General features: G+C 50.6%; 1 protein-coding gene and 1 pseudogene across 1 annotated transcript; both read left to right on the top strand.

Moving 5' to 3' along the window:
• The first annotated feature begins 3,290 nt into the window (after positions 1-3,290).
• LOC116861869 (leukocyte immunoglobulin-like receptor subfamily B member 3) lies at positions 3,291-9,278 on the top strand. Its single transcript, XM_032848738.1, has 11 exons — positions 3,291-3,298; positions 3,401-3,768; positions 3,912-4,214; positions 4,438-4,734; positions 4,948-5,250; positions 6,495-6,611; positions 6,940-6,982; positions 7,062-7,099; positions 7,305-7,357; positions 8,102-8,263; positions 8,338-9,278. Exons 1-11 carry the CDS (start codon positions 3,291-3,293, stop codon positions 8,482-8,484), a joined length of 1,839 nt encoding a protein of 612 aa, XP_032704629.1. The 3' UTR covers positions 8,485-9,278.
• A 7,907-nt stretch (positions 9,279-17,185) lies between these two features.
• Positions 17,186-20,295, top strand: LOC116861846 (annotated as a pseudogene).
• Positions 20,296-23,629: the final 3,334 nt, after the last annotated feature.

The following is a 23,629-nucleotide window of genomic DNA, read 5'->3' as shown; positions in this document are numbered from 1 at the left end:
AATAGGAAAAGGAAAAGTGAATTGAAGGAAATCGGAGGGGGAGACAAACCATGAGAGACTGCAGACTCTGACTCTACAAAGCTGAGGGTTTTGTAACGAAGGGGATGTTGGGGAAGCCTGGTGGTGGGTATTAAGGAAGGCAGGTATTACATGGAACAATGGGTGTGTTGCATAAACAATGAATCTTGGAACACTAATAAAATAAAATTTAATTCAGATGTTAAAAAACAGTAAAAAATAATAAACAAAAATTTCTTTGATTTCCCAGATTAAAAAAAAAAGAAAAAGAAAGAAAACATTGCCTTATTCCAAGTACAGGAGGGGACCCAATGATGAGGAGCTGGGAACACTGCTGCTGGGGGGCTCTCCTCCTCCCTCACAGAGATGAAGCCGAAGGCTTCATGAAGTCCCTGTCTCCTTGTGCTTGAGGATGTGGGCCCTGCCAACCCTTTTACCTCTGTCCTTTCAAGCTCCCTTGGGTGAGTAAAGCATCCCTCATTCATGATTCCATATAAGTGCATATCCCGATCTCTCGGCTTTTTTCTTCTCCTTAAAACTCAGCTCCCATCAACTTCCTTTGCTTTATCAGGAGACACGGAGACACAGATCTCAGGGACACATCCATGCATACCAGCAGCCTCCTGCTCTGTCTGTGTCTCTTTACAACACCTGACCACTGGCCCGCACACCTTCCTTGCTGCTCTCTGTCCAGACTCACAGTATCCACCCGCCCCCTGTTTCCTGGGTATCTGCATTTTCTCATTTCAGCCTGTCTGTCTGTCATCGGACAAAGCATCCTCAGCATTGACTTCCAATTTCGTGTTCTGCCTTTCAGTTGCATCTTCTCACAGATGGAATGATTATTCACATTAAGTTTTTGCTTTTATTTTTTTACCTCCAAAGAATTGAATTAATTCATTTCCAGATTTCTTTGTTCTTTCATAATATAATTTCATTGTTGCTGCAAATACTCAATGTGTTCCAATCTATCAGTAGTTCACACTTTTAACATAAAATGAGTTTCCTATATTCCTGCTGTTTCATGTCCTGGACTATGATTGACAAGTCTGCACACAGTCTTCCTGAGCACTCCTTATCACATTGGGGTCCCACTCTGATGTCCATTCCTGTTGGACACTCACCTCCTACACCCCTGAGTTCCAGAGACAATTGCTTCCAAGGCTGTCCTGAAGCTCAGGACTGTAAGGGCTGGGTGGTTACAGCCCCACTGACCTCTGGCATCCACTGTCCCACTGCAGGGATCCACTGTCCCTGAGCAGGGATGTGTCTGGCAGGGATGACTCCCATGGGAGCCACACCCTCACACGTGGACTGCTGCCTGTGGGGCTTTCACTGGGCAAAACTCTTCCACACACACACACAGAGGGGACATGGCTCAGTGCTGATGTCTGGGCTGGGTCAATGGGCATAGACATGCCAGGACCCACCCCACACATGGTAGAAGGGTCACACTGCTTCCACAGTCAGTGAGACACTGGATGCCCTTTGTGCCTGTGATAATGTGGCCTCCTGTTCTGGTCACACAGAGGCAGAAATCAAATTTGACGACCCCCAACTTGACCCCAGGCACTGGCGGTCACTCAGCTTTCACTTCTGTTTCTATTGTGGTCCATGTCAATTTCAGAATCTTTTGTTTCTCATTTCCTGCAAATGGCTGTTTCCAATAATTTCATAACATTACAAATAGCATTTCTCAGTGTTAAGACACATGGGGTCTCTCAAGGATGTGGAGACCTAACTGCAAGCTGACAGGGTCCTTGCAGTCTCGGGAGTCTTGTCAAGGAATAGCTCCCCCAATCCCTACAGTTCACTCACTACTTGATTGGGCTCACATAAATGCTCTAGGTCATGCTGACACAGTCCTTGAGCTCCTCTGTAAATATGCTTGAGAAAAGTCTCTTGCTTTGAAGAAAGGCGGTCACCTGGGACTTGTGGTCCTCAACCTCAATCTCCCTGATGAACATTCTTGTTATTGAACTGTAAAATAAAGTCTCTTAGGCATGTTGGGGCTCTACTGGGTCATCAGCTGTGGAGAACTCCTGATCCCAGCTTTCTCTCTCTTGTTTTTCTTAATTCCCACCGTTCTCTCTCAGTTTCCCTGGGACTTCTCACAATGATCAAATATCTAACCTGACTGTGGGGTCTGACACATGGTCCTCTTCGGTCTTAACCACACCCCTCTTAATCAGGTCAGGAATCTAACAAGATTCATCCCATCCACAATCTAGGTCCCACTGACCTCACAACCACTCTGAGGAGTAGAGTGAGGATAGCATGCTACAGACCAGGTCACTGTGCTCATGGTCACCTGGGCAGTGGACACTGGAGTAGTAATGACATGAGAATCAGCTTTGTCTCTCATATCAGAGCACTCACCCAAGTATTGTTCCCTATAACTTACAGGCAAGACCCCACGGTGGGGAAGACATCTCTGCCCCTGGCACTGAGGAGCCAGGATGGACTCACACAGGCATGTGCCCATGAATGGGGTATGGACCATGTCACAGGAAAAGAGAGAAGTCCTTGGGGGCTGTGACAGAAAGAAAGTCCACACTCCAGGGCCAAGAGAGGGTCTGTGTTCCCTTCCCTATTTGCGTCTATTTCTCCTCTGGGCTCTTTGCCACCATGACCTCGACTTGAGCCATTCAAAGACATCACACGAGTGTCTGCGCTGACATGAGCTCCCCAGCACAGCAGGAACCCATGTCCTCTGCAGCAGCTCTGGGTCTGGGGACCCATCTATGGTGAGGACCAGGGTTGTGGGGATGAAGGAGACCCATGGAGGCTCTGGGAGAGAAGGACCTGCCCTGGTCTCCTCACCTGATTGGGCACCACAGGGAGCCCCAGCGTCCCCCGCGGCACCATCATGGACACCAGAGCCAGGTTAGGCCCCTGGGCAGGGGTTGTTCACCTTCCTGTTGTCATATCCTGTGTACGTGACAACCCCATGATAGGACAGCTACCTCTGAGAACCACACCCTGTATGTCTGCATGTCCTGTGGGCACCGTGGTCTCACCCTCTGCACAGCCAGAGTGAGAGAGACGAGACACCATGACCCCCACCTTCATGGCCCTGCTCTGTCTCGGTGAGATCTGAGGAGGGAAAGGGAGGCCTTAGTCTGGGAGGAAGCCACCCCACAGCCAAGCCCTGGTCTGTCAGAGACCCCAGGCTCAGGAGGCTCATGGGAGGAGGAGTTCTGCTAGGATTCGGGGCAAACCTCTCACAGGGACTCTCTTCCAGGGCTGAGTGTAGACCCTAGGATGCAAGCATGGGCAGGTGAGTCTGTCCGCAAAGGTCCCAGTCCTACCTCCTCACTAGGGACAGGGGTCACCCACCAGGCAGTTGGGGATGGAGAACAGCAGTTCTGGGCTGACCCAGGGGGCACTTCTGGGGGTTTGGGGTTGAGCTGGTACCTGGGGATGGGGAAGGTCTGTGTCCCAGCCTCTGTTTCCTTCCAGGGACCCTCCCCAAACCCAAAATCTGGGCTGAGCCCAGCTCTGTGATGCCCTGGGGGACACCTGTGATGATCTGGTGTCAGGGGAGCCTGGAGGCCCAGGAGTACCACCTGCATAAAGAGGGAGACTCATGGACCAGGGACACACAGAAGCCACAGGAGTCCGGGGACAAGGCCAACTTCTCCATCACATACATGACAGATGTACATGCAGGAAGATACCGCTGTGACTATGAATGCCCCAATGACTGGTCAGAACACAGTGACCCCCTGGAGCTGGTGGTGGTGACAGGTGGGAGCCCACTCAGGGTCCCAGCCCCAGACTCTGTCCACAGGAAGGGGGTGGGCTCTCAGGTGTCTCCCTCTCACAGCCCAGCCTGGGGATACCTTGGGAGTCTGAGACCCATTTAACACCACCCCCTCCTCCTCTCCTAGGATCCCATGGCCAACCCAGCCTCTCAGCTCTGCCCAGCCCTGTTGTGACCTCAGGAGGGAATGTGACCCTCCAGTGTGCCTCACGGATGGGATTCCACAGGTTCGTCCTGATGAAGGAAGGAGAGCACCAGCCCTCTTGGACCCTGGTCTCCCAGTCAGTCCCCAGTGGGGGGACCCAGGCCCTGTTCCCTGTGGGCCCTGTGACCCAGAGCCTCAGGTGGATGTTCAGATGCTATGGCTATTACAGCAACACCCCCCAGGTGTGGTCGGACCCCAGTGACCCCCTGGTGCTGCTGGTCTCAGGTGAGAAAGTCTGACTGTTGCCCCATCTGTGTTTTGAGGCACCAGACAGTTAAGGGGGGCTCTGCTTCCAGGGGAGCCCCAAAGAGAGGGTGGGTGAGGAGACCACGGGGACTCACAGGTCAGAGTCACGGAGGGTGATGGATAGTGAGACCCGGGGGTCAGGATGGGAGAAGGGAGCTTTGGGGAGAAGCAGCCCCTGCTATCCACGGCTGGTCTCTTCCAGGTATGTCAGGGAAGCCCTCCCTCCTGACCCAGCAGGGCCCTGTCGTGACCTCTGGACAGAGCCTGACCCTCCAGTGTCACTCTGATGTCAGCTACGACAGATTCGCTTTGTCCAAGGAGGTGGCACCTGACCTTCCATGGCGGCTTGGCCGGCAGACCCAGCCTGGGCTCTCCGGGGCAAACTTCTACCTGGGCCTGGTGAGACCCTCCCACGGGGGCCGGTACACGTGCTACGGTGGACACAACCTCTCCTCCGAGTGGTCGGCCCCCAGTGACCCCCTGGACATCCTGCTCGCAGGTGAGGTCTCACGGTGTCAGTCAGGACTCCAGACTGCCCAGGTCCTGCCAGGGGAGCCCAAGGTGGTGGTGGCTGGGACAAGGGGTGTGGGGTCCCCAGGGAGAGAGAGACAGAGAGAGATGGGGGATGGGAAGGGACAGACTCGGAGGACACAGACAGACTCAGTTCAGATCAAGGTCTGGACAGCCCCTCACCTGCCCTTCCTCTCTCTAGGACAACTGCCCTACACACCCTCCCTCTCGGTGCAGCCGGGACCCACGGTGGCCCCAGGAGAGAATGTGACCCTGCTGTGTCAGTCACGGAGCCCTGTGGACACTTTCCTTCTGTCCAAGGAGGGGGCAGCCGATCCCCCCCTGCGTCTTAGATCACAGTACCGAGCTGGGCAGCACCGGGCTGAATTCCCCATGAGTCCTGTGACCTCAGCCCACGGGGGGACCTACAGGTGCTATGGCTCTTCCAGCACCTCCCCCTACCTGTTGTCACAGCCCAGTGACCCCCTGGAGCTCCTGGTCTCAGGTGAGAGTCGCTGACCCTGTCCCCTCTGTGTCCCAACATTGTCTTTAGGACCCTGTGTCCATGAGGGCTCTGGTCTAGGATGGGAGTGAGGTGTCCAAGGAAATGTCAGGAGAGGGGTCCACTCCTCATGGTGCAGGAGGGAAACAGGCTCTTCCCACCCTTGCCCTGCCCTCACCCACAGCACCAGAATTGTCCCGGTGGAGGAGGACATTTGGGGCCACAGGGCACATGAGGAGGAAGAGCATGTGCAGCGATAAGGTGTCAGGGGAAGCTCCAGTCCCCCCGCCCCACACTCCTGTCTTTTCCCCAGGACCCTCTATGGGTCCTGGCCCCACAACCACAGGGCCAGGCTCAGCTGACTGTAAGTCACAGGGGCTGCTGTCCAGTGGCTCTTCTTCTAGGCTTTCAGAGATGTCAGGGGGACTTCGGGACCCCAGGGGCTCTGAGGCTGGTGGAGGGGGCCGGGGTGGTCATGGCAGAGGGAGGGGGAGGGGCCCAGTAGGGGAGGAGCAGTCAGGTGCAGTGGGGAGTCCTGCAGGCCCGCACCTCACCCTTGCTGACCCCAGGAGGCTCTCAGGGTGTATGACGGTCTCTGTCAGCCTTAGTGGGTGGGTCCGTGGGGAGCAGAGGCTGAGCTGCCCCCTCGGTTCAAGGGCCTCCGGAGGTGCTGGCTGGCACGTGCCCCTCCCTTGTGTGGGCCTCAGTTTCCCCAAGTGTAAAGGAGAGAGTCGTGGACAGAGTAGATTTCCCATCAGACCATGACTCTGATCCTGGGAGAGGAGGGCTCACAGGACTCTATGGGTCCTTTCGCAGCAATGACAGTGACATTGTATGGGGAGGGGAGGGAGGACAATGGCTGGGGGCATTCAGGTAATAAGAGTAATCTAGAAGGACCATCAGCTCTGGAAGAAGATGCAGAGAGAGGCTGTGCCCCAGATGTGGGGCCCAGAACTGTGAGCTGGTGTCTGCACAGGGGACAGCATGAGGAGATCACAGGGAAACCACAGCCCTGGTTTTAGTCTCAGCCCTGCTGCCTCCATGCTGGGCGACCTGAGACATGTGCATGACCTCTCTGTGCCTCAGTTTTCTGTCTGTGGGGTGGGCGGGAGGGACAGCAATTGTCTGCTGGGTGATTGTTGACGGGGTACAGAGCTGAGTGCACAGAACCCAGCAGGTTCCTGGCACACAATAGGTGCTCAGTTAAATGGCATCACTGCTCATTCATGGTGTAGCTCCTGCCCAAGGTCCCCACTGGTACCTGTACATGCTCTTCGGGGCCGCAGTGGCCTTCATCCTGCTGCTCGGCCTCCTCGTCTTCCTTCCAGTTCAACACCGGCATCGGGACAAAGGCAGGAAGTCGGGTGAGAAGGGAAGGGGGTGACCGGCTCCAGGGGTGGTGGCGACTCTGTGGGCCGAACAAGGATGAGCTCAGGGCAGCAGCCAGAGGGAAACCAGAGTGGTGGGAAAGGCCAGCATAGGAGGACACTTGTGCAGAATCTCAACTCAGAGAATCTAGAAAGAAACCCCCAGGTTGGCCCCCACGTGCCAATTGAAGGTTGTCCCCTCTTTCGATCTGGGGAGATGGAGAAACACACAGACAGTATGTGTGAAGGGCATCTTTCCCTAGAATCAAAAGGGGGGGTCATACCCTCCCAGCCCAGAGGGACACTGATTCCCAACATCCTGCAGGGGCTGCAGACCCGGAGCCCCAGGACAGAGGCCTGCACGACAGGTAACTCCTGCCCGCAGTCCCCCAGACTCCCACCCACCTGCCCCTGCTATGCCCCCCTAACACCCTGTCTCCTCCCCAGCTCCAGCCCAGCCCGTGCCGCCCAGGAGGAGAGCCTCTGTGAGACGAAGGGGGCTGCCCTGGGGGTGGGCTGGGAGGGTCCGGCAGCGTCGGGGGTGAGGACTGAATTCCCACATGCCCCTCAGCCCACTGCTGAAGCCCCGGGATGGCAGATGCCCTATCTGGGAGCAGGGCAGGGTCTGTAGCCCTGAGATGAGGGCTCAGGGGACCTTGCCAAGAGACACACCCTTTTCTGTCCCAGCAGACGCTGCCATGCAAGACACTCAGCCTGAGGAGGGGGTGGAGCTGGACCATCAGGTAAGAGCCCTGCTCTCGTGCAGACCCCAGGACCCCTGTGGTGCCAAACTGAATCCAGTGGACACTTCCGTGTCCTCACACCACCCAATCTCAGTAGTGTCCTTCAGAGGCCCTCACACTCCTTGGGCACCCAGGATCAGCCCACTGTGACCTTGTGGGGTCTCCTCTGTGCTCCCCTTGTCTGGCTCCCCAAACACTGTCTGATTTCTGGTTGTTCACGTCTCAAGAGGGTGCATGAAGAAATGATTCTCCCACTGGTCACGAAGCCCCTTCATTCATTCAGCCAGCAAAAGGCACAGGGAGCCCAGCATTTGCCAGGCCCCACCTAGTGCTGCTGGCATAGCTGTGAGCAAATCTGACCACCCTCCATGAGTTCACTTTGTGGGTGGTGGACAATATGCACGGAAGTGGGCAGCATCCTCAAGGGCAACATGGGGCCAAGGAAAATAAAGCAGGGTACAGAGTAGCAGGTGCAAAGGTCCTGAGGCAGCAACATGCTTTATCAGGAGCATGGCCCATGCAGCTGCAACCAAATGAGCAAGAAACACTGTCCAGAATAGAATCAGAGCCAGAGTTGAATCACACGCCCCAAGGCTCAGGAAGCCCCTGCAGAGTTCACCAGGAAAGTGACCTAATGGGCAGGAAAGTTTGAAGCATCGCTCTGGCAACCATGGGGAAAATTGTCTGAGGTGGTCGAGGGGAATCAAGGAGACAAACCTCCCCCTCACTGTCTGTCCGCAGCAGAACACACAAGATGAAGACCCCCAGGGACTTCCGTACGCCCAGGTGAGCTGGTCAAGATCAAGATTCAGGTGGGGACTGGCCACTTCTCCTTCCCCTGTGTCAGAGATATTGCTGGACTCGGAGGACAGACAAGCAGAGGAAAACAGGCAGATGGACTGTCAGGTGGGTCCCTTCTTCTCCAAGCATTCAGGCTCCCCCTCCTCAATCACAAACCTCCCCTCTTTTCCCCACTGCAGGTTGCTGCATCTGACACCCCCCAGGATGTAACCTATACCCAGCTTCACCCCTTGACCCTCAGACAGGAGACAAGGGCATCCCCTCCCTCCCAATCAGGGGAGCCCCCAGCAGAGCCCAGTGTGTATGCTGCTCTGGCCATCCACTAGCCCAGGAGTGGTCCTGATCCCACACTCCATGGAGGGGGACCACAGGGACCTTGGAAGGCACAGGAGCCGCCCACAGTGGGTGCCACCTAATGATGACCCCAGCCAGCCTGGACTCTTCACATGGACCAGTAAGAACTTCTGGGACCCTCTGGGAGTCACTGATTCTGCCATCAAAGATAGTAATACCTCTACACTTTGGAAATCAAAGCAACAGGCTTCTCAATTACCCATGAGTGAAATGAGAAAATCCAAATGGAAATGAGAGAATGTTTACACTGAAGGACAATGTAAATGTTACACATCAAATCTATGAAATGGGAAAATAAGAACCAAGAACCAATCTATTAGAACAGAAAAAGACTAAAATAATTAATGACAGAACCTATTTTATTGAGAATTTGGGAAAAGAATAGCAAGTTATTCCAAACAAAGTTAGAAGGCAGAAAATAATAAAAGACAAGACATATCTAGTACTGAGGACACATTTAAAAATAGAGAAAAATCAATGATGCTGAAAGTGTTCCTTTTTGTAAGCAATGGTCACATTTATAAATCTTAGCCACAAAACCAAGAAAAGAGAGAGAGAGAGGGAGGAGGCACACATCACCATTATTAGGATGGCGTCCCATCCTACAGACTTTAAATTTAGAATGGAACATTATTAACTCTTTTATGCTGATATATGAGACATGTAGATGCAATGGATAAAATTCTCAAAATAGAAGCTACTAAAATGATGGAGAAGTAGAAAATATGTATCACCTTATGAATACATTGAATGCATTGACTGTGATCAAACCCCATCTGAAAAGTATGTGGAAACTGAGAGAAATGGAGAGCAGAGTGGTGGCTGGTGGGGCTGCAGTGTGGAAATGGGGAGGTGTTGGTCAGGAGTATAGGCAGAAGAAGAACAAGTTCTCTACAGTTGTAAGACCACAAGTTCTGGGGATCTCACGTACAGCATGATGACCACAACTCATAACACTGTACCCTATTCTTGAATGTTGCAAAGAGAATAGATCTAACTGTTCTCATCACATACAAGAAAGGCAGCTGTGGTATGGCATGGAAGTGTGAGCTAACGGCATGGCGATAATCATTTTGTTATATTTGTGTCTGTTGAGGAAGCTTCATTGGCAATTTCCTGCAAACACTTACACCCTTAGGAAACACACACATGGTTACACACATGCATAGACACACACCAAAATTACACAAACCTTTCCTGAGAATAAAAAGGGAGGAAGCAATATTGGATCAGGCCAGGGAACTGTGAACACCAAAAACTGGCAAGGTAATTGCGAATGAAAAAGGCGCAGAAATTTCTCTCACATAAACTTAGATGTACATCTCTAAACAAAACGTTCACAAATAAGATCCAGCAATAGGACTCTACACCATGACCACACTGGATTTTGGAGGGAGGGGAGGAACAGAGTAGCTTAACTCAATCAATATAATCTGATACATTAACAGAATAAGTAAAAATGATCATCTCACAAACCAGAGGGAGGGGTATGGGGAGATGGGTGAAAAGGTGAAGGAGATTAAGACGTACCAACTTCCAGTTACACAATAAATGAGCACCAGGGATGAAAATTACAGTTTAGGGAATATAATCAGTAACATTGTAATCATTTTTTGTGTGACACATGGTAATTGGATTTCTTAGAGTGAGCACTGCCTAACGTATATAATTGCTAATTCACTATGATGGACACTTGAAACTAATATCATATGTTAACTATAATTCAAAATTCAAAAATGATGTATTATAAGTTGGCAAATTGAACATAATAATAAAAACTTAAAATTAAGAAATACTCTCCACAGATGCAGACAAAGCTTTCAATAAAATACACCAACAATTCATAATGCACACAAAAGCTCATCAGAAATAAAAAGGAGTTTCCAACAATTCATGAAGCCATGGTTAGCAATCAGCACCTGGCCTTCATCTTTAAAGGTGAGAACTTGACGTCTTTCTCTCTGTGATGGGGATGGTCCAAGTATGTTTCTAATGACCGTTTGTATTCAGCACAGCATTCAGTTCATATAATTGGAGATACCAACCAATCCTTAAACCAGTTAGCATGGCAAAAATTAACAAGACAGGGAACAACAAATGTTGGCGAGGATGTGGAGAAAGCGGAACCCTCCTACACTGTTGGTGGGAAGGCAAATTGGTGCAGCCACTTTAGGAAACAGTGTGGAGGTTCCTCAATTAAAAATAGAACTACCATATGACCCAGCAATTGCACTACTGGGTATTTACCCCAAAGTTACAGATGTAGTGAAAAGAAGGGCCATCTGTACCCCAATGTTCATAGCTGTAAGGACCTATTTAGCCAGAGCGATTCCATCTTGGTTAAATAGCCATCTTGTTGTTTGTGCAGTAAACTTAAATTGACCCCGCCCCCAAGAGAAACTTACTTAGAAACAAGTCCGGGAAACCAGTAAAATGTAGTTGGCTAGTTCCTGATAACAGAGCCCAGAATACAAGGACGAGTCAGGCCAGATGGAGACATCTAATCAGTACGAAGTACTACTTATAACACTGAGAAGGTCTTGCCCAAACCAAAACCACTCCATCTTGGGAAGGACGACCATCTTATTATTCACACTGAATATCTTAACTGACTAAGCCTTCCTGAAAAGTACTGTTTGTAACAGCTCCTGGTATGGGGTAATCGTGAATGACAAGTCACCAGACCCAATGGAGCTAGCCAATCAGCAAGAGACACACAAACCCGGTGGGTTGAGATACCAAGATGTGGGTTGCAGTTGCGCCCAATAAAAGCTGGCCTGTAAGATTGGGAGGGGTGGCTCTCTTTAGAGGCGGCCCTGACGGGTCAGTTGATTCTTGAGCCTGTAGACTGGAGGGGGTCGCTCTCTTCAGAGATGGCCCTGGCCGGTCAGTCTGACTTCTAATGCTTGGCATAAAATAGATCTTTGCATAATTTTTACTTTGTCTCAGTCTCGTTCCTTTGAAAATGGACCCTAACAATAGCAGCAATGACCACAGTCGCCAAACTGTGGAAAGAACCAAGATGACCTTCAATAGATGAATTCTTGCCTTTGTAATTGGTGTAAGGTGGTATCTCAATGTGGTTTTGATCTGATTTGAATAAATAAAATCTTGAAAAAAAACTAATGATGACTTGAGGAGATTATGCTGAGTGAAATAAGTCAAGCAGAGAGAGTCGGTTATCATATGGTTTCACTTACTTGTGGAGCGTAAGGAATGACAAGGAGGACATGGGGAGATGGAGAGGAGAAGGGAGTCGGGGGAAATCGGAGGGCAGATGAACCATGAGAGACTGTGGACTCCGAGAAACAAACAGGGTTTTGGCGGGGAGGGGGTTGGGATGGGTGAGCCTGGTGGTGGGTATTCAGGAGGGCAGGGATCCCATGGAGCACTGGGTGTGGTGCATAAACAATGAATCTTGGAACACTGAAAAGAATTTAAAAAAAAAGAATACAGACTTTAAAAGCAAAATTCAGACATAGGATCTATACTGACTCAGACAAATGAGAACATATGCCTTTAACGATTTACATTGATTAGCTTTCTAAATTCAACAACACCAGTATTTGGGCACTTCTGTTGGATGGCAGATGCTGAGAACACATGAAACATGAAATGTAATTAAACCATTTTTCCTCGTCTAAAAAAACCGATGATGTATTTATGCTGCTTAATTGAATTTAAATTTAAAAAATAAACCTGGTCCCTTCTAGACATGTGGATGGCTCTTACTTTTTTATTCGATCTGATACCCTGTGTCCTTTGATTGGAGCATTAAGCCCATTTAATTCAGAGTCACTATTAAAGAAGATGTGGTCCATACACACAATGGAACATCACTCAGCCATCAGAAAGGATGAATACCCAACTTTCGCATCAACATGGACGGGACTGGAGGAGACTGTGCTGAGTGAAGTACGTCAAGCAGAGAGAGTCAATGATCATGTGGTTTCACTCATATGTGGAACATAAGGAGAAGCACGGAGGACATTAGAAGAAGGAAGGGGAAAATGAAGGGGGTACATCGGAGGGGGGATGAACCATGAGAGACTGTGGACTCTGAGAAACAAACTGAGGGTTTTAGAGGGGAGGGTGGGGGGGTGGATAAGCCTGGTGATGGGTATTCAGGAGGGCATGGATGGCAGGGAGCACTGGGTGTTATACGCAAACAATGAATCATGGAACACTGCATCAAAAACTAATGATGTGTGGTGACTAACATCACACAATTAAAAATTTTTTTTAAAGATATGAACTTAGTGCCATTGTATTGCCTATAACATCCTCTTTCTGTAGATTGTTTCTTAGTGGTCCGTAATACTTTGGGCTCTCTCTTTGCTTACAGAATGTCCCTTAATATTTCCTGCAGGTCTGGCTTGGAGGTCACATGTCCTCTCAGTTTCTGTCTGTCCCGAAAGTGCTTCACCTCTCCATCAGTTCTGCACAACAGCCTTGCTGGGTGAAGGATTCTTGGCCGCATGTTCCTCTCATTTAGTACCTGACTGTGTCCCGGCTGCCCTTTCTGGCTTGCCAGGTCTCTGTGCACAGGTCTGATGTTGGGGTGATGTTTCTCCGTCCACAGGTTAGGAGCTTCTTGTCCCAACCTGCTATCAGGATTTTCTCTTTATCTCTGAAATTTGCAAGCTTCAGTATTACATGCTGGGGTGTTGATCTATTTTTATATTGATTTGGGGAGGGGTCATCTCTACCTCTTGGACATGAATGCTTGTTTCCTTTCCCAGGTTAGGGAAGTTCTCAGCTCTGGTTGCTCAAATACACCTTCTGCCCCCACCCCCAGGTTCCCAATAATTCTGATGTCGATGTATTTCATAACATCCCTGATTTCTCAAGGCCTCTCCTCATGAGCTGTTAGTTGTTTACCTCTCTTTCCCTCGGCTTCCTTCCTTCACACCAACCTGTCTTCTACGTCACTCACTCTCTCTTCTGCCTCCTTTACCCTCGCTGTTAGAGCATCCAATTTAGGCAGCATCTGCTAGAGCATTTTTAATTTGGCCTGATTAGATCTCATTTCTGCACTAAGACATTCTCTAATGTCTTTTATGCTTTTTTCAGGCCCAGATATTAACTTGATCATCGCTATCCAGAACTCCATCTCTGACATTTTACTGGTATCCATATGGATTACATCTGTGGCAGAGAACATTACCTCTGGTTCTTTGTTTTGTTGTGAATTCCCACTTCGAGTCATTTTGCCCAGAGAAGAATGGGTGAGTGAGTGAGCAGAATCAAAATATACCAAATATATGGGGGGTCTGGGTGGCTCAGTGGGTTAAGCCTCTGCCTTCGGCTCGGGTCATGATCTCAGGGTCCTGGAATCGAGACCCGCATCGGGCTCTCTGCTCACCGGGGAACCTGCTTCCCCCACCCTCTCTGCCTGCCTCTCTGCCTGCTTGTGGTCTCTCTCTCTCTCTGTCAAATAAATAAATAAATAAAATCTTTTAAAAAATATCAAATATGACCCAAGCAGAATACACACTAGACAATTCTGAAGAGGTCAGAAATGGAAACAGAAAAGGAAATAAAAGGGGGGAGGAGGGTGATCTGCTTGTTCCTGAGTGAATTTTGGTCTGTGTTTGAGATTTGACACTTTTTTGACACTAATTTGAGATTAAGACACTCGATCTCAAAATTGCAAAGAAAGCAAACTTACATATATACACAAATAAAACTGAAGAGTGAAAGGAGGCCCAAAATGACCAACATATGTATAAAATGTAGATGTAAGAAATGAAAGTTAAAACATGACTTAAAAACGAATTGATAAAATAGGAAAATAGTTAAAAAGAGAAACAAGATAAAAGAGAAATGGAAAATTTTAAACTGAAAGAGAAATGAATCATGAGGGAAAAAATCGCATTCTCTCTACTATGTTCCCATAGTGCTGGAGTTTTACAGTCTTGTGTGATCCGTAAACTTGTGTACCTGTGTCTTCTGGGGGAGGGGCCTGCTGCGATGCTGCTTCTCAGATGTCCTTGCCTGGGCGGGAGTTCACTGCCCCTTGCCAGTGGGCTAGGCTCAGGGGAAGCTGGTCCTCTATGTGCCTTTTTTCCCCTGAAGGCTTTCTGTGGCTCTTTAGAGGATCAGAATAAAAATGCCTGTGCCCAAATCTCCAGCCCAGAGCTGAAAAGACTGTGGTCCCCTCCCTGTGAACCCTCTGGGATAAAAGGTCCTGACTTTCATGTGTGCCAAACTCGGCAGACTCCTGCAGTGCACGTCCACAGTGATCCTTCAGGAGAAAGTCGAGGGTCCCACGATACTGCCCTTTGTAGGGTACTGGAACTGAGAGCAGTCACCGTATGGAACGCACAAGCTCTGCCCCTCCTGGGGGAAGGCAGAGGGCAGCTCTGTACTGTCCTTTACTGGCCTGTCACCCTCAGAGCTGTTGCCTGGTCAGGACTGGACCCATTTTGCCGATCCCGGAGGATGGTGGAAGGTCCCCATGTTCCAGTCCTCTGCAGGGTGCCCAGGCTGACAGCAGTCCCCCCAGTTGGCACAGCTCGGGGCTTATGGTGAATCAAGCTGAGGGCCCCCCCCGCCCCCCGGGCTCACTGACCATAACCAGTTTCCCCGATCCACTGCTTTGAACTCTACCGGCTCAGGCACTACATTATTTTTGAGGCTCCTGGGATCCAGGGACCACACTGATGACCCACCTAGAAGTCTTTCTGTTTCATCCCAAGAGCCCCTTTCAGGCAGCCATATCTCTCACTGGAGGAGATTTCTAAGGGTTCATATTTTGCCCTCGGGGGCTATAACACTTCTTGGTGGAGGACACAAGGAGGCTCCCGCCCCTCCATTTGTCTTTGGTATCTCCCCTCAGATTCACATCTCTGGACATCCCACCTTAAAAAAAGCACTCACTTCTCTACTTGTAGAGTTCCAGGTATGTTTTTTGCTTGGATCTCAGGTTGAATTCATGTTGTGCAGAATGGATTGATAGTTACATAGCTAAATTCAAGGGGCCGGATGAGACGGGGTCCCCCACTCTTCCACCTTCTTATCTCTTCCCTTAAATATTTCACATTCTTAGTGCAAAATGCCTTTCCCACATTCCTGCTGTCCCACGACCTGGACCATGATGGACCACTCTGCACACAGTCTTCCATAGCACTGCTCACATATTGGGGTCACTCTCTGATGTCCATTCACCTCCCACACACTCACCTCCCACACCCCTGAGTTCCAGACACAGTTGCTTCCAGAGCTGCCCAGATTTCAGGACTGTAAGGGGTGGATGGTCTCTGTTGCCCTCCCCTGTGGCATCCACTCTCTGAACTTAATGTCTGAGCAGGGATGTGTCCATCAGTGATGGCTCCCATGGGAACCGCACACCCACACATGGGCAGACACCAGTGGAGGGTAGGTCCACGGGACAGAACCATTCCACACACACACAGAGGGAATGTGGCTCAGGGCTGACCTCTGGGCTCAGGCAGAGGGCAGAGACATGCCAGCGCCCACCCCACACATGGTGGAGGGTCACGCTGATTCCACAGTCACCCAGAAACTCGATACCCTTCCTGCCTGCGAGAATGTGGCAACTCTTTTGGCCACACAGAGGCGGAAATCATATTTGACCACCCTCAGCTGGACTCCAGGCACTGTGGTCAGTCAGCTTTCATCTCTGTTCTGCTGTGGTCCCTCTCAATTCCAGAAACTCTCGTTTCATATTTCCTGCAAAACGCTATTGTAAACCATTTCATAAACGTCACCAATAGCATTTCTCATCTGTAGAGTGACATAGGGACTCTCGAGGATGTGCATCTCTGGTCCACCCTGATTGTGGGGTATGACACATGGACCTCTTGTGTCTCAGCCACACCCCTCTTAATCCATTCAGAAAATACCAATGATTGATCGCAACCGCTTTGAGTGGGGTTCAGGAAAGTATGCTACAGACCAGGTGATGTGCGCAAGGTCACCAGGGCAGTGGGCACGGCAGTAGTATTCACATGAGAATCAGCTTTGTTCCTCAAATCACAGCACTCACCCATGAATTACCCCCTACAGCTCTCAGAAAGGACCACAGTGTGGGGAGGATGTCCCTGCCCCTGGATCAAGGGACAGAGGAGCCAGCAGGGGACTCAGAGGTGTGCTCCCTGGAAGGGAAAGTGGACAGCGTCAGAGGAAAATAGAGAAGTCCACGGAGGCTATGCAGAAAGAAAGCCCATGCTCCAGGGTCAGGAGAGGGGCTGTGTTTCCTTCCCTATTTGCCCCTATTTCTCCTCTAGCCTCATTGCCACCATGATTTCATCCTGAGCCGAGCAGATTTGTCACAGGTATGTCCATGCTGACATGACCTCCACAGGGCAGCAGGAACCCACATCCTTCACAGCATTCCCGGGGTCTGGGGACCCTCTCCATGGTGAGGACCAGGGATGAGCTGAGGATGAAGAAGACCCAGTGGGGAGGCTCTGGGTGGGAAGGACCTGCCCTGGTCTCCTCACCTAGATGGGGCATCTCAGGAAGCCTCAGGTCCCCCTGCAGCACCATCATGGACACCTGAGCAGGACTCAGAAGAGAGAATATTCACTTCCCTCGTTTCACATCCTGCTAACATGACAACCTCATGAAAGGAAGACCAGCCACTGGGTATCCACACCCTGTGTGTCTCTCTTTCCTGCAGGCACCATAGTACCAACAATGGCACAGCTGGAACCAGAGAGAGGAGACACCATGACCCCCACCCTCATGGTCCTGCTGTGTCTCGGTGAGATCCGACGAGGGGAGGGGAATCCCTACTCTGGGAGGGACCCGAGGGACCCGCCCCACACTCAGGTCTGGTCTTTCGGATACCCCAGGCTCAGGAGGCTCATGAGGAGGAGGGGATCTGCTAGATTCAGGGCAAAGCTCTCACAGGGACTCTCTTCCAGGGCTGAGTGTGGGCCCCAGGACCAGACCGCAGGCAGGGGAGTCTGTCCCCAGAGATCCCAGTCCACCACCTCACTGGGGACATGGGTCACCCACCAGGCAGCAGGGGATGGAGAACAACAGTTTTGAACTGACTGAGGGGGACGTCTGGGGGTTTGGGGCTGAACTGGGACCTGGAGGTGGGGAAGGTCTGTGTCCCAGCCTCTATTTCCTTCCAGGGACCCTCCCCAAAACCACCATCTGGGCTGAGCCAGGCTCTGTGATGCCGTGGGGGACACCTATGACTGTCTGGTGTCAGGAGAGCCTGGAGGTCCAGGAGTACCGCCTGCATAAAAGGGAGACTCGTGGACCTGGGACAGACTGCTGGCACTGGAGCCTGGGGACAAGGCCAAGTTCTCCATCACACACATGACAGATGTATATGCAAGAAGATATCACTGTGACTATCTCAGTCCCCCTGGCTGTTGACCAGGTCAACAGCCAGGGGGACTGAGATAGTCACAGTGATATCTTCCTGAGATATCAGAGCCCAGTGACCCCTGGAGCTGGTGGTGACAGGCGTGAGCCCACTCAGGGGCCCAGGCCCAGGCTCTGCCATCAGGAAGGGGGTTTGCTCTCAGGTGTCTCCCTCTCACAGCCCAGCCTCTCACAGCCCAGGATAGTGTAGGGGGTCTGAGGCCGACTTAACACCACCCACTCCTCCTTTCCTAGGATCCCATAGCCAACCCAGCCTCTCAGCCCTGCCCAGCCCTGTCGTGACCTCAGGAGGGAACATGACCCTCCAGTGTGCCTCACAGATGGGATCCCACAGGTTCGTCCTGATGAAGGAAGGAGAGTGCCAGCCCTCCTGGACCCTAAACTACCAGCCAGCCCCCTGTGGGGGGACGCAGGCCCTGTTCCCTGTGGGCCTCATGACCTCCAGCCTCAGGTGGATGTTCAGATGCTATGGCTATTACAGCAACACCCCCCAGGTGTGGTCGGACCCCAGTGACCACCTGGAACTACTGCTCTCAGGTGAGGGTCTGTGACCCTGTCCTGTCTGAGCTCTGTCAGCTCAGGAAAAAGTCTCCGGAAAGCCTGACACAGTAGCACATGTGGGGATCACGGGGTCTCCACAGAGGAGGGTCCTGCCCTGGAGAGGTTGGGAAGATCCACAGTGTGCACCTGGGGTCCCCCATCCTGCAGTCTCAGCAGAGTAAGGAGTAGGGGCTGCGTGGGGGTGAGTGAGGATGATGGTGAGTAGACAGCGCCTCCCACTCACCTCCAGTCCCTCCATAGCAGAATCTGATGGTGTTGTCAGCCCCACGGGACACTCTCCTGGACAGAATCCTCCCCACCTGTGGGCACCACTCTACTGCCTCCTGTGTTCACCTGGGCGCCTCCATGTCCCTTGGTGCACATCTGAGACCTAGGAGGGGCCGAATCTGGCTCACGGGGATCCCCAAGGAGGATGTACCACATGTCCATGTGCACTGGTGTCCACTCTCCTTTTTGTGTGGATGCTGGTCCAATGTCCCTGTGTCTGCTTCTCACACCTTCTAGAGCAGCACCTGCAGATGAGGACAAAGGGAACTTAGGTGACAGGGACGCCAGACTCAGAAAGGAGTCCTCCTTCTCCTGTGTGTATTGGGTTAGACGGATTCAGAGGGTCCTTGTGGGGCACAAGCTTTGAGCACTCCCGGGTCTTAGCACACTTTCAATCAGTCTCATTTAATTTTTTTTGTTCATTTATTTATTATTTGTTTATTTACTTATGTAGCTCTTCTTCTCATCTCCATCCACACTGCATGCAGGCAATAACGGTGTTCCTATGACCAACGGACTGACCATCACCTTTCATGGGTACATATTTATATGCCTGTTGTAGATGTGCGCACATAGATCTCTCTCTCTTTCTCTGTCTCTGTCACTCTGTGTGTGTGTCTATCTGTTTGTCTGTCTGGCACTGTGGGAATCTGTAAGTATTTGAAGAATAAATTAATGAACATAGCCAAGGAGGAATACTGTAGGTACAGAATAAAGTGCAGACCCTGAAGGAAGGGAGCTGGTTGACATGGAGGGACAGGGACCCGGCCCCAGACATGGGCCCCTCTGTGCTCCTGACAATCAGGAGCTCCTAACTCTAGCTCCTCATCCGTGGACACTGCTGGGACCCTGACTACTGAATAAGTGGGAATTCTCATCTACAGAGACATGAGCCCAGGAGGTCTTATGTCCCAGACTGAGCGGAGAACATGCGAGGACATGATGATTTCTGTGCTGGGAGGCCGTTTTTCCCTGCAACCCTGAGCTGGTGGGGCACAGCCAGAATCTATCCCAAGTGACTCAGAAGCAGAGTCTGAAATCAAAGAGAACAAGGAGGCTGAAGGAATCCAGTGAGGAGAGCAGAGGAAAGCCCCTAGTGCAGAGAAGGGCTAGTTCAGAAACTGTACAAAAACTACATACTGATAGGCTGAGGGATAGAGACACAGAGCAGACAGGTGGGACAGGGGTCTCCAGCTCCTTCCATCTCCTTCCATCTTCCCTGCAGAAGCAGCTGGCACCGTGAGCCCACCCCAAAACAACTCAGACCCCAGCAGTGGTGGATAGGAGAAAGTCCCAGTGATGGGGCTTGTATGGAGGGAGAGTCCTGTGTGGGGAAGCAGGTCCCCTGGGTGGACATGCAGGATCCTGGTGATTTGGGTCCTCTCCGACCTCTGCAACATCTCTGTCCTCATTCCTAGCCTCAGACCCCAGAGATTACACGATGGAGAATCTGACCCGCATGGGCGTGGCTGTCTTGATCCTGGTGGTCCTCGGGATTCTGCTGCTAGAGGCTCAGCACAGCCAGAGAAGGACCCCAGATGCAGCCAGGAGCTAAACACAAGGGGGAGCAAAGCCACCATTCCCTGTGGCAGAGCGTGGGCATGCATCCCTGGTGCCCACAGGGATCTGGAGGAAAGTCTACAGCTCATGCTCGCTGATCTGTCTGCTGACAACATCGAGGGGGAGCATGGTTCAGGTGCAGGACATGTCTGGGCTGCTCCCTGTCCAGGACTCGTCCCCTGTGACCTGTGGTGCTTTCCCTCCCACATTATTGGACATCCTTGACTGGCCCCTCTTTCCTCATCCCCGTGACTTGAGGGTTCATCCCACAAGGCAGGGCTGGTTCATATCTTCCTATGGTGGCAGCTCTGGTCCACCTTCGTGAGATACATTTTCCTTCACTTTCCATTTCCACCTTCCCTGATGGGCGCTACTGTCCTCCATCCCTTCAGCCCAAAACACAGACTCTGTTTTCATAAGTAAATAAGTGGGTGAAAATTTGGACCACGTTTTAACAGATGAATCCAAAACCGTTCCTTGAACCCTCTCTGGACTCACAGAGCTCTTCTGTGCTCATGTGGCAACACCTGGTGGAATCTTCCAGAAACACCATCAGTTTGAGTGAGCTCAGGGGCGTTTGAGGTGAAGCCAGGTGGGAGCTGCTACACTGACTCCAAGGAATAAATGGGTTTTCCTTTTTTATTAAGTTGTGATTTGGGCGACTTAGAGTTTCATTCCATTAGGCACCTGCCTTGGGCTCAGGTCATGATCCCAGGGTCCTGGGATGGTGTCCTGAGCAGGGATCCCTCCTCAGTGGGGAATCTGCTTCTCCCTCTGTCCCTCCTTCTGGCTCCTGTTCACTCTCTGTCTCTCTCTCTCTCTCAAAAATAAATAAATAAAATCTTTAAAATAAATAAATAAGTAAATAAATGTGCAAATAAAGATAAAGTTGTGTGTAACCGTCCCTCAGAACAAGGTACTGACCAAACATGCTTGATCGTGGACCAGCAGGGGCGCCTGGGGAGAGGATGATACACGTCCTTGCAGAGGAGCAGCTGGGGTCACCGGCCTGCTCAGGGGAGACCTTCTGTTTTCTCCCTTTCTCCGGAGATCACCTGTAGTTAATTAGATGATTCCTTTAAATGTGTTTACTCAACCACAAATCCTATACTGCTCGATCAGGCATATCTCGTTTATCTATAATCTGCTTCCTCCTTTGTTGATTGTTATCTCATATCTAATGAATACGGGACAGAGTTGTTCTGGGCTGCAGTCTCCGCACCTGCCAACCCCTGCTCCCGCTCTCTGGGAGCGGACTTGTTTGTGCCTCGTTCTTCCCCCGAGTGCCGTTGGGAAGTGGCAGTTGTCATTGTGGCTTCTGCCTCTTTCTTTGCATGTTTATGTAAGGTAAGTTATGAAACACTTCATAATTGTATACATTTGAGCAAGCATTTAGCGTAAAAATTGATTTTGTGCACTCACTACATCTTATGCATAGACTTGTAAATCTGATAACCTTTTTTTTTTTAATTTGACAGAGAGATCACAAGTAGGCAGAGAGGCAGGCAGAGAGAGGGAAGCAGGCTCCCTGCTGAGCAGAGAGCCCGATGTGGGGCTCAATCCCAGGACCCTGAGATCATGACCTGAGCCGAAGGCAGAGGCTTAAACCACTGAGCCACCCAGGTGCCCCTAAATCTGATAACCTTATGCAGATTTTTTTGTTATTTAGTCACCGCACAGTACGTCATTAGTTTCTGATGCAGCGTTCCATGATTCATTGTTTGTGTACAACACCCAGTGCTCCCTGCAACCCGTGCCCTCCTGAATACCCAACACGGGCTCGCCCATCCCCCCCCCCCCCCCCCCCCCCAGCCCCCCTCTGAGCGCCCCGCCCCCCCCCCCCTCCGCGCCCCCCCCGGCCCCCCCCCCCCCCCCCCCCCCCCGCAAAACCCTCAGTTTGTTTCTGAGGGTCCGCAGTCTCTCGTGGTTCATCTCCCCCTCCAATTTACCCCCGTCATTTTCCCCTTCCTTCTCTCGATGTCCTCCATGTTATCCCTTATTTCCACATAAGAGTGAAACATATGATAATTGACCTTTTCTGTTTGACTCATTTCACTCAGCATAATCTCCTTCAGTCCTATCCATGTTGATACAAAAGTTGGGTATTCATCCTTTCTGATGGCTGACTGATATTCCATTGTATATATGGACTCTTCTTTTAATAATGACTCTGAAAATACATGGGCTTAATGCTCCAATCAAAAGACACAGGGTATCAGATTGAATAAAAAAGTGAGAGCCATCCACATGCTTTCTAGAAAAGACCGGCAGAGTTTCACTTACTTGTGGAATAACATGGGGGACATTAGGAATAGGAAAAGGAAAAGTGAATTGAAGGAAATCGGAGGGGGAGACGAACCAAGAGAGACTGTAGACTCTTGACTGTACAAAGCTGAGGGTTTTGTAACAAAGGGGGCTTTGGGGGAACCTGGTGGTGGGTATTAAGGAAGGCAGGTATTGCATGCAACAATGGGTGTGTTGCATAAACAATGAATCTTGGAACACTAATAAAATAAAATTTAATTCAGATGTTAAAAAACAATAAAAAATAATAAACAAAAATTTCTTTGATTTCCCAGAAAGAAAACTTTGCCTTATTCCAAGTACAGGAGGGCCCCAATGATGAGGAGCTGGAAACACAGCTGCTGGGGGGCTCTCCTCCTCCCTCACAGAGATGAAGCCCAAGGCTTCATGAAGTCCCTTTCTCCTTGTGCTTGAGGATGTGGGCCCTGCCAACCCTTTTACCTCTGTCCTTTCAAGCTCCCTTGGGTGAGTAAAGCATCCCTCATTCATGATTCCATATAAGTGCATATCCCGATCTCTCTGCTTTTTTCTTCTCCTTAAAACTCAGCTCCTGTCTTCTGCCCATTTTTTGACATGATTATATATATATGATTATATAAAAAAATGGGCAGAAGATATGAACAGACACTTCTCCAATGAAGACATACAAATGGCTATCAGACACATGAAAAAATGTTCATCATCACTAGCCATCAGGGAGATTCAAATTAAAACCACATTGAGATATCACCTTACACCAGTAGAATGGCCAAAATTAGCAAGACAGGAAACAGCATGTGTTGGAGGGGATGTGGAGAAAGGGGAATCCTCTTACACTGTTGGCAGAATGCAAGTTGGTGCAGCCTCTTTGGAGAACAGTGTGGAGATTCCTCAAGAAATTAAAAATAGAACTTCCCTATGACCCTGCAATTGCACTGCTGGGTATTTACCCCAAAGATACAGATGGAGTGAAAATAAGGGCCATCTGTACCCCAATGTTTATAGCAGCAATGGCCACGCTTGCCAAACTGTGGAAAGAACCAAGATGCCCTTCAACGGACAAATGGATAAGGAAGA

This window comes from Lontra canadensis, unplaced genomic scaffold (assembly GCF_010015895.1).
Source record: "Lontra canadensis isolate GAN:19392208 unplaced genomic scaffold, GSC_riverotter_1.0 scaffold206, whole genome shotgun sequence".
NCBI classification, from domain to species: domain Eukaryota; kingdom Metazoa; phylum Chordata; class Mammalia; order Carnivora; family Mustelidae; genus Lontra; species Lontra canadensis.
Note: the sequence above shows the minus strand (reverse complement) of the source record. Positions and strands in the feature narration are given on the sequence as shown.